This window comes from Equus przewalskii, chromosome 3 (genome assembly GCF_037783145.1).
Source record: "Equus przewalskii isolate Varuska chromosome 3, EquPr2, whole genome shotgun sequence".
Taxonomy (NCBI): Eukaryota; Metazoa; Chordata; class Mammalia; order Perissodactyla; family Equidae; genus Equus; species Equus przewalskii.
In genome coordinates this window covers 85,248,418-85,261,185 of record NC_091833.1, presented here as the reverse complement: position 1 = coordinate 85,261,185, position 12,768 = coordinate 85,248,418, and the positions used below count along the sequence as shown (strand labels likewise).

At 37.4% G+C, this 12,768-nt stretch overlaps 1 protein-coding gene across 8 annotated transcripts in view; it reads right to left on the bottom strand.

The window, feature by feature from the left end:
- Nucleotides 1–12,768, bottom strand: part of ATP8A1 (ATPase phospholipid transporting 8A1) — a 221,078-nt gene that overhangs the window by 87,247 nt on the left and 121,063 nt on the right. For all 8 annotated transcript variants that reach the window (XM_070612924.1, XM_070612928.1, XM_070612931.1 and 5 more), the window contains one exon: nucleotides 63–201. In XM_070612924.1, the coding sequence (XP_070469025.1) occupies nucleotides 63–201 (139 nt within the window). The remainder of the gene's footprint in view (nucleotides 1–62; nucleotides 202–12,768) is intronic.

Below are 12,768 nucleotides of genomic sequence, written 5' to 3'. Positions count from 1 at the left end.
AAATATCTCAAATCGAGCTCCTGAAATATATCAATGATTTAAAGTTTGAATAGGTATATTACCAATGTTAATGGCAGTTTCTTGCTTATCCCCTGTAAGGATCCAGATTTTAATGTCTGCTTTCATCAGAGTTTCTATGGTTTCAGGCACTTGATCTTGTAATTTATCTTCGATGGCTGTAGCTCCAAGGAGCTGAAGATTCTGGGGAAAATAAGAGGCAAATATTTAAAGAAGAAAACCAGTTTAGATTCTTTAAGAACAAAAAATTGAAGTGTGTATATGTTTTTAAATTAGAGACCAAATAATAATTCATGGATTTCATGTAAATTCCAACTATCCCATTGAGTTTTCTTTCTTGAAGATCCCTGACTTTCATCCAGTAGTTTTGGTAGAGGACTGAGGTCCCTGAGGCTACCTGTCTTACCTTACTCCTCCCTAAGATAAGGAACTGATTCTAAAAAAAAGCCACACATGAATGCAAACTGGTGCAACCACTATGGAAAACAGTATGGAGATTTCTCAAAAAATTAAAAATAGAAATACCATATGACCCAGCCATCCCACTACTGGGTATCTACCCAAAGAGCATGAAGTCAGCAATTCCAAAAGTCCCATGCACCCTTATGTTCATTGCAGCATTATTTACAATAGCCAAGACATGGAAGCAACCTAAGTGCTCATCAACTGACGATTGGATAAAGAAAATATGGTGTATAAATATATATACAACGGAATACTACTCAGCCATAAAAAAGAATAAAATCGTCCCATTCACAACAACATGGATGGACCTTGAGGGAATTATGTTAAGTGAAACAAGCCTGATAGAGAAGGACAATCTCTGTATGACTCCACTCATATGAGGAATTTAAACATGTGGACAAAGAGAACAGATTAGTGGCTACCAGGGGAAAGGGGGGGTGTGGGGTGAGTACAAAGGGTGAAGGGGTGCACCTACAACACGACTGACAAAGAATAATGTACAACTGAAATTTCGCAAGATTGTAAACTATCATACACTCAATGAAAATTAACTTTAAAAAAAAAAGCCACACACATATAGAAGGGAGAAAGCATAAAGTCAGCTAAAAGTCAGTTAAAAGGGAGCAGGCACCTACTAAAAACAAAAACAAAAACAAAAACAATGGAAGATCACCACAGTGAAGAAGCAATCTTGTTGACCTGTTCAAAAAAGAGTAAGGATATCTGCTGATACTATTAACCTGTCGTTTGATGTGCTGTCAGGCAATGTATACACATAATACAATTAGAAACGTTGAAGAAGAGAGCAAGACCAAAGTGACAGCATTAGTCTCTGTAAGAAAGAACAGGCTGAGTGTTTTTCACATTGCTCCACATTTGCATGGTAGAAGCTCAGAGTCCATTATAGATCTCTCACTCATTAGATGGTATCTTTCATACAAGACTGAATACAACCAAGACGCTCTTCAGAAAGCTGTTCTAATCTCTCACAAAGAAAAAGAATGGTTTCTACTCTCATTTTCCTAAATGGAAGAAAAAAGAGAACAATCTCTTGGCTGTTAGGGAAACTTGGAGTGCCAAATAGACACAAGTAAAGGTATTCTTGGTCCTAAACACATAGGAATGCACAGTGATGGACTAAGATTTAAACCTGTCTTTCCATCGTGTGACGAGGCATTGTTACTAGTAGGACACTCTTCCCAACAGTGCTCTGCAAGCCACAACCAACTGGTTCTCAGGTTTTCCCTGTAACCTAACCTCCAGCATAATCCGCTTCAGTATTTACCCTTCTTCTCAATCTTTTTCTCCCCTCTTCCTTCAGTTTTTATTTAAAATATCCAACAAGGACAGAATGGATACAACAGAAATTAAATGCTAAGGAGAGTGTCTGGTTTGATAATAACAAAGATTAAGCATTCCATTTGGTATTTTCCTCTAACATTAAGTTCTGTTTACTTTTCACTAAAATGGAAGTCTAAAATTAGTCTCAAGTCTTGGTAGGCCTGGAAAATAAAGTCAAACGTACACACAGACATGAAAGAGTGTATATGTGTAGCTTATGCATGTATTAATTAGAAATGCTTTTGGCTACAAGTAAAAGAAAAATCGGACTAACAATGGCTTAAAGATTTAGTTTTCCTTCCATAAGTAGTATTGAAGTAGGTAGTGGTGGACATTAGATTGGTGGCTCAACCATACCTCAAAACTCATTCCCAGATCTCTCTCAGTGTCTCCAGGTGGCTGTCACAACTCTAATTTTAACAGCCACATTGGAGACAAGAATAACGGGGTAATTCCAACTGTAGCCATCTCTTATTTGAAAAGCAAAAGTGTTTCTAAAAGTCCTCAGCATATTTCCAAATATGGCCAACTGTCCAGACTGTGTTATATGGCCATCCCTAACTATTAGTATTTAGTTTTTCCAGCCACTATAGCGGAGGAGGCAAGGAAGGAGGAGGATGGGAGTGGGTGGTAAATTAGCCAGCCAACAGTCCTTTCAATATAGATGGGCATGCATATGCATTAGCGTTTGTATGTACCTGTGTGTATGTATTTACACATGTACATATGTATACAGACACACACACACACATCCCCCACTGCATTGCCTGGCAAAACTTGGCTTGTCCTGTAAGGCCAAACTCAAAAGTTACTGCTTCTTTGAAGCTTTTTTTACTTCTTAAGTAAAGAAAGTAAGACAAGTTTTCCCCTCTATTGTGCCCTGATAGAAATTTGCTCATCTTCACAACCCTTAGTCTATCATATTAACTGTTTAAATGTCAGATTCTGGTAGTTTTATTCAAGAGTAGGGACCATGTCTAGCTCAACTTTATACATTGCATTTCCATAACACTGACTGTCAGCATTCAGTATGTTTGCTGAATGAGTAGATGACCAAAAAAAAAAAAAAAAAAAAAAATCCAAAAGCCACGTTATAAAGTATTGCTGCAATCTAGACCATATTCTTTTTGATATATTCCAAATAACTTCTACAGCTATTAGATACACTTGATGCATGACTTCTTAGTTTCCAACATATAAGACAGGAAGGCAAATTTGCTTCTTTATGGAGATAGTACTATTTTATTATCTTTAATGGGAAGCAGATTTGAAATCTATCATAACCTGATGAATAATTATCATCAAGAAGTTCGAGAATGAAAAGGAGGAGAACAGTTCAACATCAACTATGCCAGGATCACAATTGCTGTATTTCAACATTTAGACAACGATTCTACCAATTTTTTCAGCTACTTTCAGGGCATTTGTAGCTAAATCATTCTGGCCCACATCCAAGGGAAGATCAGAATATCACTGCATTCAAATCTTAAATATTCTACAGAAGACACGATAAGATTTTTAAATGATCATGGGGATAGTTAAGTAATACAAGCTCTCAAAATTTTCTAAACCAAAAAGTTATTTTTTGTAATATGTTTCACAAGACCTTGTGGTAACTAGACAATGTGAGAGCCAAGATGTGAATACACATTCCTTAGAAATTTAGAAACAGGTATATTTGTATATCGCTCTACTTTAAGTGGAGAAATGAGCTCAGGAAGCATACAAGCATACATTACCCTGCACAAATCTAATAAAAAATAAAATGACTGCACTGGGGAGATCACGTTGAAAACACATTTGAAAGAAGGAAAGCACCTGGTTTTGCACAGGTAAAAAGGAAACATTTTTCAAACCAGACAAAAATAATATAAGGGACAAAGAGGTAAGGCCAGTAATGCAGATGCTGAGAAAAGTTCCATAAGTAGGTAAATTTGGAGTGTGCTGGTGGCTATGAAAATGAATTTCTAAAAAGGGTAATGAAACATTTCTGAATATTCAGCAAAATTGCAGAGAGTCTACTTTGATGGCTATAGAGAAAAAACCATGTTCCAAAGCCTGTTAATTTTCCCTGTAGGGGCCAGCCCCGGGGCAGAGTGGTTAAGTTCCTGTGCTCCGCTTTATCGGCCTTGGGTTTGCCAGTTCAGGTCCCAGGCATGGACCTACACACTGCTCATCAAGGCATGTGTGGCGGTGTTCCACATACAAAATAGAGGAAGACTGGCAACAGATATTAGCCCAGGGCCAATCTTTTTATACTAAAAAGCATAAAAAAATATTTTCCCTTTATCCTAAGTGCTCCTCAAGTACAGCACTTATTAATTTTAGTGCAAGGCACTGCAGCCTTCTTTCCTTTGACCCTGAGGTCACTTACTGTGAGATTAGGATCTTGAGTGATAGGTTGCTCTGCCTCTGGAAATTAATATCTTCAGCTACATAATGATCATCAGGAAAAAAGATTTGAACTTTGCGTGCTTTTCCTGATCATAACACATGAGTGTTTAGGCTATAATCAATTTCATCCCAAACATGTATTACCTTACACAGATGGCCACTAATGGGCACTATGGGAATTACATATTCAGCAAGTGTTGAAACATGATAAAATTCCCATGGCATTTATGGAATTAAAAAAAAAAAACCCAAACACTAATTTTACTTTCAAAATGTCACTATGCCAAAAGTTTATAAAGGTTTCAGGTTGATGACTCTTTGACACAATATAGATTTAGTTATCACTGAAAAATCATGAAATAATATTTATTCATCCAGTAAAGCCCTCAATAATCTTATTTTCTCTTTTAGATGTTCATAATGTATGCAGAGTTTTAAAAAAGGCATATAAATGTAAAATTTCTACCTTGGTGATGATAAAAAGCTTCACACAGAGTATTTAATAACTGTATGGTAAAACATATTATGACAGATTTTTAAATTGTTTTTTCCCAATACATGTATATTTTGTTCAATAACTGAACCTCAAAATGACCTGTTTCCATATGAGCAAATATTTTGTCAGTGCTTAGATTATTTCATATTTTTTGAAAAGTTTGTGATACGCTCCCAAATGAGAAAAAGTGTAATAATCAAATTCATATCAATTTAGGCTTCAGATTACAACATGGACTATTTGGCAGAAGTTTCTTTAAAGACAAATAAAGAAATAATACTAGTAAGCAAGGTTTTATCACTGGAGTAAATGTGGGTAAATACTGGTAACATTTGGTAACCTCTATTTTAATATGAAATAAAATTGTGACTGGGAAGATGAAGAAATATTTCCTTAACAGAGAAAATGTACCAGACACTCCTAAATGCTTTATTAATCCAGTTAATAGCTTTGGGGAGGTTGGGTAAATGATCTAAGGTCAAGTAGAGGTATAGCTGAGCTACAACAGTTAGAGCAAAACAACAGGAGTTAATACACACCCAAAGGCAGTGAATGGGGAGTAAAACAGATTAAATGAAAGTTAGAATTTTATTCAAATGAGGTTTTTAAACATTTGTCTCTGTTCTTCAGTCTTTAGTACTTTGTTCCCATGAATGGGTTTTAGTCTCAGTCCTGGGCCACCTCTGCCAGGTGTACCTATTTCCCCGTTTCCACCTGCAGGCCCCAGAGTCACCTTTTGGGACTGGCTCCTTTTCAAGCACACATGCATGCCTGCATTCACTCACAAATACACACTGAGCAGATTAGTTCTGGGCAAGACAGTGGGATACAACGAGTTCCCTCCTTCCTGGAATTTATACTTCAGAATGCATCAGTAAAGACTCTTCTTTGGATTCCTTCCTACCTTGTTTTCTGATTGTACTCCTTTCCTTTTACTGGCATCTGTTTCCCCTAGACCCTAGCTGTCTGGCTGTAGTCAAGTCCCAAGTAATTAACCACAGGGCCAGGAATCTAGAGCGGTGGTTTTCAGAATCACCTGAAGGGCTTATTGCACACAGATCGGTGGGCACCACACCCAGAATTTCTCATTGAGTAGGTCTGAGGTGATGCCGGGAAACGTGCAATGGTTACAATGCTGCTGACAGGAAGATCTAATTATGAGAACCGCTTATCTAGAGCACGGCTGACAAAATTTTTCTGTAAAGGGACAGATGGTAAATATTTTAAGGTTTGAGGGCCACATATTCTCTGCTGCAAATACTCAGTTCTGTTGTGGTAGCATGAAAACGGCCAAAGACAATTTCTAAACAAATGGGAGTAGTCGTGTTCTAATAAAACTTTATTTACAGAGATAGGCAGTGAGTGGATGTGGACCTTGTGCTGGAGTTTGCAGATCCTTGACAGAGAATACTTGTGAGCAGCCCATGTCTGCATGGGCTCCAACCTGACTAATTGCTCTGGATAGTTCCTTGTCCAACTTCTACCTTTCCTTCTTAGCCTGACCTTACATCCTCTGGTCCCAGTTCTCTCTCCTCCCCTGGCAATCCCAAACTACAGAAAAAGTCTGTTAACTGTAATATAGATTATGATCTGAGAGAAACAATGCTCTCCCCAAATAATCACATTGTTGTCTGTTATACACTATCTTAAAAGTAAACACAAAATTTCCTGTGAGTACAAAGGATAAACAGAAAAAAGGTATCTTCTTAGTCTGGGTGGCTCAAAAAATCCATCCAACACCAGTTAGCACTTGACCTTAAATTCTAAACGAAGAATCAAGAGTTAGCCAAGCAATTGAGAGAGGTGGGGAAGGATGAGGGAAGGAATTCCAAACAGAGGAAATCACATGTACAAAGACAGAGGTATGCAAAAGCATATTGTGTTTGAGAAGTTGCCATTTAGTCAATATGGAAACAATAAATGAAGTGAGGTGTGGTGGTAGTTTAAAAAATACTAATTAATAGGGTTGTTCTGAGGATGAAATTAAGTCGGTCATCTCAAACTTTGAGTATTAAGTCAGGAAAAGATGAGGCTGGAAAGCTGGCAGGGAACAAAAATTGAAGGGTCTGTGTGTTATGTTGTGGATTCCCAAGGCACAGGGTGTCTGGGGAAGAATTTTAGAAGGGGAGGGACAGGCTCAGATTTACGTTTCAGAAAGCTCACTAGTGGCCGACTGGGCATGGATTATGAAGAATGGAGGCCTCAAGACCAGGTAAGAGGCTACTGCAATCATCATCCTCTTGAGCTTTAAAATGCGGTAACCCTGGAATACAGATACACTGGTGGCTATGGGATTCTTAGAGTCATTCTACAATGCTGGCTCTCAAAGATGGCCAGGCTCCTCTCTGTTCTGCATTCCACTGGGTATCATTTCTTCCCTCTTGTGCTTTCTCTTCTCAACATCTCTTAGCACACAACAAAGGGGTTTTATTTAAAAGTGAATCTCATACCTCTTTCATTTCAGTTTAAGCTGGGCTATAGTACAATCAGACGAAGAGCATTAAATCACTGGAATGGCTCATTTGCCTGCTTCTGGAGAAATGCAACCAGCTAATTTTTCCAAGGCCAAGAAGTAAGTTTGAACTTGGTACTTTTTGAGCCACAGAAATCATATTTGAACTCTCACACAGCCAAGGCTTGCCAAATAAGGCCAGAATTCATACAACCAGCTGAAAAGAATCAGGATTTGAGAGGCAATTGGGTGTAGCCTGCAAAAACAACACATCTATCTTATCCAAGTGAGAAGACAGCAATACCCAGTGTGGGAAGTCTACCACGAAGAGTTCGTAATAAGAAATCTATCAGGCCAGAAGGAAGAAACATGCGATTAGAGATCCAAGGAAATCTTAAGTATTTTAACTAAGATTCTAAAGACCACTTGAGGGAAATCATAAAAAACATTTTCCGCCTTTATTTCTAAGGAAAACAGAGTACAATTACATTACGTAGAGTACACAGAGGCTACATTTACTAAGTGGATGTGTCCTGAATGCACCAATGCCTCCCAACCTCAGGCCCAGTGATTCCACAACTACAGACTTGGTTCCATTTTCTTTTCAAGTTTCCAACATTTTACGTACATTCTTCCTTTCTCCTAAACCAAGATGGTGGAATAACATACCGATTATTAATGGGGGATTTGGAATTAAGACAGAACTGGGATTTGAATCCCTGTTCTGCCAACCACTGGATATGTGTCCTTCAGCAAGTCACTTAACCTAGGAATTTCTATATCAGCAAAAGAAGGCTAATAGTACGGATTTAATAGGGTTCTTCTAAGGATGAAATTAGATCAGTTATTTCAAACATTTTTAGTAGTATGTTAGGAAAAACTGCTGAGTACTTACCTATGACGTAGCTATATTTTTGTATAACACGTTTGTTCTGTTAATACTAATGAACTATGTATATTATAAAATGCAAAAACAGAAAATCGCAAAAAAAGATGAGGTAAAACACAAGTAGAAACAGAAGTTCTGACATTTTCTTGCTCACCCCAATGGATCACCTTGTATACCCCACTTTACAGGCCCTTGAATTACATAATCATGGTAAACAGTGGAGGCCTCCGAGCTTAGTAAATGCTCAAAAAGTGACTGGTCTTATTAGCGGATGAGCTGACAGGCTGCAAATGTTCTTAAGCAAACAGTAACACAGGAAACTACTGGAATTTTAAACCACGAAATCACCAGCACATCATGTAAATTTTCATCCAGTACATTTCATTTTTTAGTACAAATGAAAGTGATATTTGCAGCTACTAAGAATAGAAGTGGTAGTTTTATCTGAAAAAGCATTCCTTTCTAATACAGAAGTTACTGTGAACTTGGCAGCCATAGATGTTCAAGAAAAATTCTGTTTTCCATTAAGTTTTATATTTCGTTAGGAATCCTCTAAACCACTTGCCACATGTTGCAGAGGGTGCTAAACTGTTGTATTTAGTCACACTGAATGTAATGGTTGACCTATATTATGCCACATCAACGCAGTCTTTAAAAAATCCCAGAAATGTCAACCATATTTTGGGGAGGAGTAAAGGAAATAATGTAGAAAAGGATCGGTACACCTCACTGTCCTATCTTAGTGCCTCACCTCAGTGCCCAGGGCACCAAGCCCTCACTGGAATGATATCTTCCAGTTCATAATTTTACTGCCTAGCTCTCACCACTAAAATGAAGACTGGGATTTTTCTATCTTCTTCCCCTGCTGTGCCCCTGAGCCCAGAACAGAACCTGCCATGGCCTGAGGCATTTATTGTTGAATCTTTCCAACCAGGTGATTCTCACATTCATATATTAAATAACTTAGAAGACAGGTTTTTAAAAGACTGAGACTAAACTTCTAAACAATGCACTCTTTAAAATTATTAGCTCTTTTTCTAACATATCCTTAAGTTAATCCTGAGTGACGACACATTTAATATCAACATTCTCAACGTATAGAAAGTATGAATTGTATTAGTCATGGGGCCGGGCTTTCATTAAGCAAGCACATACTAAATAAATTTAGCTTCTGAATAAATTATTTAACTGAATCATTTGTTTATTCATCAAATATTTATTTGGTGATTAACATAACAGGCAGGCGCTGGACATAGGAATATGATAAAAATGGTCCCTGCTCTCATGAAGCTACAATCTAATGGAGGATTTACATAATCATAAATAACAAAAGGTATGTAAAATACAACATTGCTATCCTATTCAAGGGAGAGCTAGATGATGCCAAAATTACAGCTTTCTGATTACGCTTAAGCTCAGAAAGAATCCTCTCTGACCCATAATCCATTAAAAAAAAACTTTAACAGATACAAGTGTTGGATACATTTTCCTTTTTTAAAAAAATATTTTGCAATCCATGCCTCATAACAAGAGAGAAAGACCAGTTTTATCATCAGGGAATCACTGCTCCAATCATTGCCCAATCTAGACAGGTATTATATCTCTGTTTCCTGTAATGCTCAAGAAAAATAACCTGCTTTCATACACATTACAAGTGATTAGTAGATAATGTATGCAATGCTAAAGATATAATTGCATCTTTCTATTGAAGCAAATATTAAAAAATTTCAAAAAACCATATTTACCATGAAGGCACACCTTCGTATTTCAACCAATGGTTTAATTATAAAATCTTCTGTGGTAAGATCAGAGCCCTCTGTACTATTAATTTTCAAAGAAACCCAGCAGCATACCATGAATATGAGCAAAAAAATAATCTACATGTCATAGAAATATGTTAGAATAAATGTAAAGTGGCAGATCAAAGAAGGAGGTGTGCAATTTCAGAGAAACCACTGCTAATGAAGCATAAAGCTTCATAACTGTTCTGTTACTTATTTGCATTTTTTCCTAACTAAATACAAATAAATGAATTCTTAATTTAATTTTAAAAATAATCAAATTTTAAAAAATATAGACCAACAAACTATAAGTGCTTTCATCATCTAAAACTACAAGTCCAAATACACTGTCTTCCAAAAGAATGAGGTTAAAGAAGGTAAAACGGGTCAAGTTCATCGTCTGAAAGAATATGACGGGAAGTTCTCCCCGGTGGTGACGAGAAGAGATGAGAAGTCATTACCGTCCACAAAACCTGAAGTGATGCTACAATTCTCCTTCTCAAATTGGGTCAAGACACTTCAAGTGTCCAATCTGATTCTAATAACCCCTTTTGCATTTTAACTATGTGAACCTTCTTATTTCTGAACAATTTTGCCTTCCTAGCAATAAATGTCACTTCTTGGCCTATATTTAGTAACAGAAAAAAGATGTTTCAGTAACATCTTGAAAAAACTCATAGCATAAGAATTTTTTTTTTTAAATCCTGAAAAATTTACCATCTGAATGCAAGTGTTGGAGCCCAAACCATATAACCTCATAGCAGAGATGATGATTTTTATAGATGGATGTAAAAATCCTACATCCTCTTGTCGAACAGTGACTGTCAATGGGAATAACAATATCTGGAGGACTTTTTCAAACCTCTCACATCCTCTCTTCTTTCGTGTGCCCCAGAGGGTGATGGGAATGCATCCTAGCGCTCAGCTGCACTGGGGTAGGAAAGTAACAAAGCATTGCACCAGAGGACAAATGTCATTCTCTTCTTGGATGCTTTTGGCCTATTTGGATACTTTTTTTCAGCTTATGCTAGGAGTTACAGCCACCAAGGGAATAAGTCTTTAACCAAATTTCAAAAACTGAATTACTTGTTTGAATAAATATTGGAGGATAAGATAGAGAGTAAGGTTTAAAAGCACAACCTTAATCATTTTACAAAACTTTCTCTTATTTTGTAACATATTAAAAATATTCTTGTTTTTAGGAAAAACTCTACAAATCTTTCAAATTTTGAATGTCTTTAATGTAATGCTAATGTGTCAATGGTATTTTCCATCATTAATTCAAATATTTCAGAAACATCCTTATATGACCACAATGATGTTCTGATCTTTTGTTGAAAAATGAAGGAAGACGTCTATAGCAACTCTTGAGAAGCACATTTTCTAAAAATTTCATGCAAAGATGGACTATTATGTGGTGTTCTTTTTTTTTTTTTGCGTGTTTTTTTTGTGTGTGAGGAAGATTGGCTCTGAGCTAACATCTGTGCCAATCTTCTTCTACTTTTTGTACGTGGGACACCACCACAGCCTGATGAGTGGTGGGCAGGTCCACGCCTGGGATCCGAACCTGTGAACCCCTGGCCACCCAAATGGAGCAAACGAACTTAACCATTACACCACCAGGCTGGCCCCATATTATAGCATCTTTAAACTGTGCTCAGTGGAGCCCCAGAGTAGTGCTCACCGGCCATGATGAGGGCAAGACAGAGGCTGAGGGGAGGGCCCACCTGGGGCTTCTCTCCATCCCCCTACCCCCGCCTCTAACCAGAGCAGCTTTACTTTTATCTGCTATATACATCATGATTCAGGCAATATTTTTGTTTGGAAAAATGGGTTCTGCTCTTTAAAAAAAAAAAGGAAAGCAAGATGTGAAAACCACTCTTGGTTTAAAATTCATTATCTTAAATGCTAAGTTCAATATTATGGTCTACCTAAAAAAACAGATTTCAATCATATCAAAACCAGATTACATAATCAACATGTCTCATTTAAAATAGCCAAGGAAGAAGCCAAAATGGATGACCCCTAAGACCATGAGAGCTGAATTTAAAGCCACGGCAGCATCCTAGCAGAATCTGTGCTCTGACATGTTGAAACTGGCCTCACCAGGGTGGTTTTAATGGCAGTCATCCACAACTCCTACTGAACACTAACCCCAGCTGATTTTAACAAAGACTAGAAGCTCAGACCAAGGAGGAAGTGATATCACTCTGACTCTAAATATATTAAAAACCCTGTAGTCCTCCAACGATCGGGGTTGGGAAAAGCATTTTTCAGAAGAATAGCTTTCAGTTGCAGAGACCCCACGGTATCACTGTGCCCATTCTTTTTCCCTAAAAAAAGACCTCTGCTCCTCTTTAACTGGTAAAATAATCTTTTGTGGCTCATTTCAAAAGTTCTCACCTCTCTGAAAACTCCCTTTGGACCAAGTTCGTGAGTTACTCCTCTGGGTTCCTTCAGATTTCCTTAAGGAATTGTTCAGACAGTAACACTCAGAGTGCCACGGCCAAGCGTTCCTTATTTGCTTGTGCATCCCCAATAACTAACATCTATTAACCACCGCATGAAAGCTCATTAAGTGAATAACTGAATTAAACTATGGTTTTAGGGGTGGGGGTGGATATGGAAAACTAGTCCTAATTTGGAACAAGCTGGGTGAACAAGGGAACCAATCTCTTCACCTTTGTGGGGTCTTAGATTTTTCAATAAAACTTCGTGAGACTATGGCTTATCAGCAAGAGGAACTAGCTAGAAATTCCCTTTTCCATTTATTTTAGGTAAGAGGCAGTCATAAGGAAGGCCTTTGCATTTGTAAACTAAAAATATACTCAAAAATATTATGGATTTCCCCAGGCAACATAAATTTCAAAGTGACTCATGATCGCCATCTGCTGGAAAAAGGTTGAACATCTATTTCATTTAAAAGATGGAA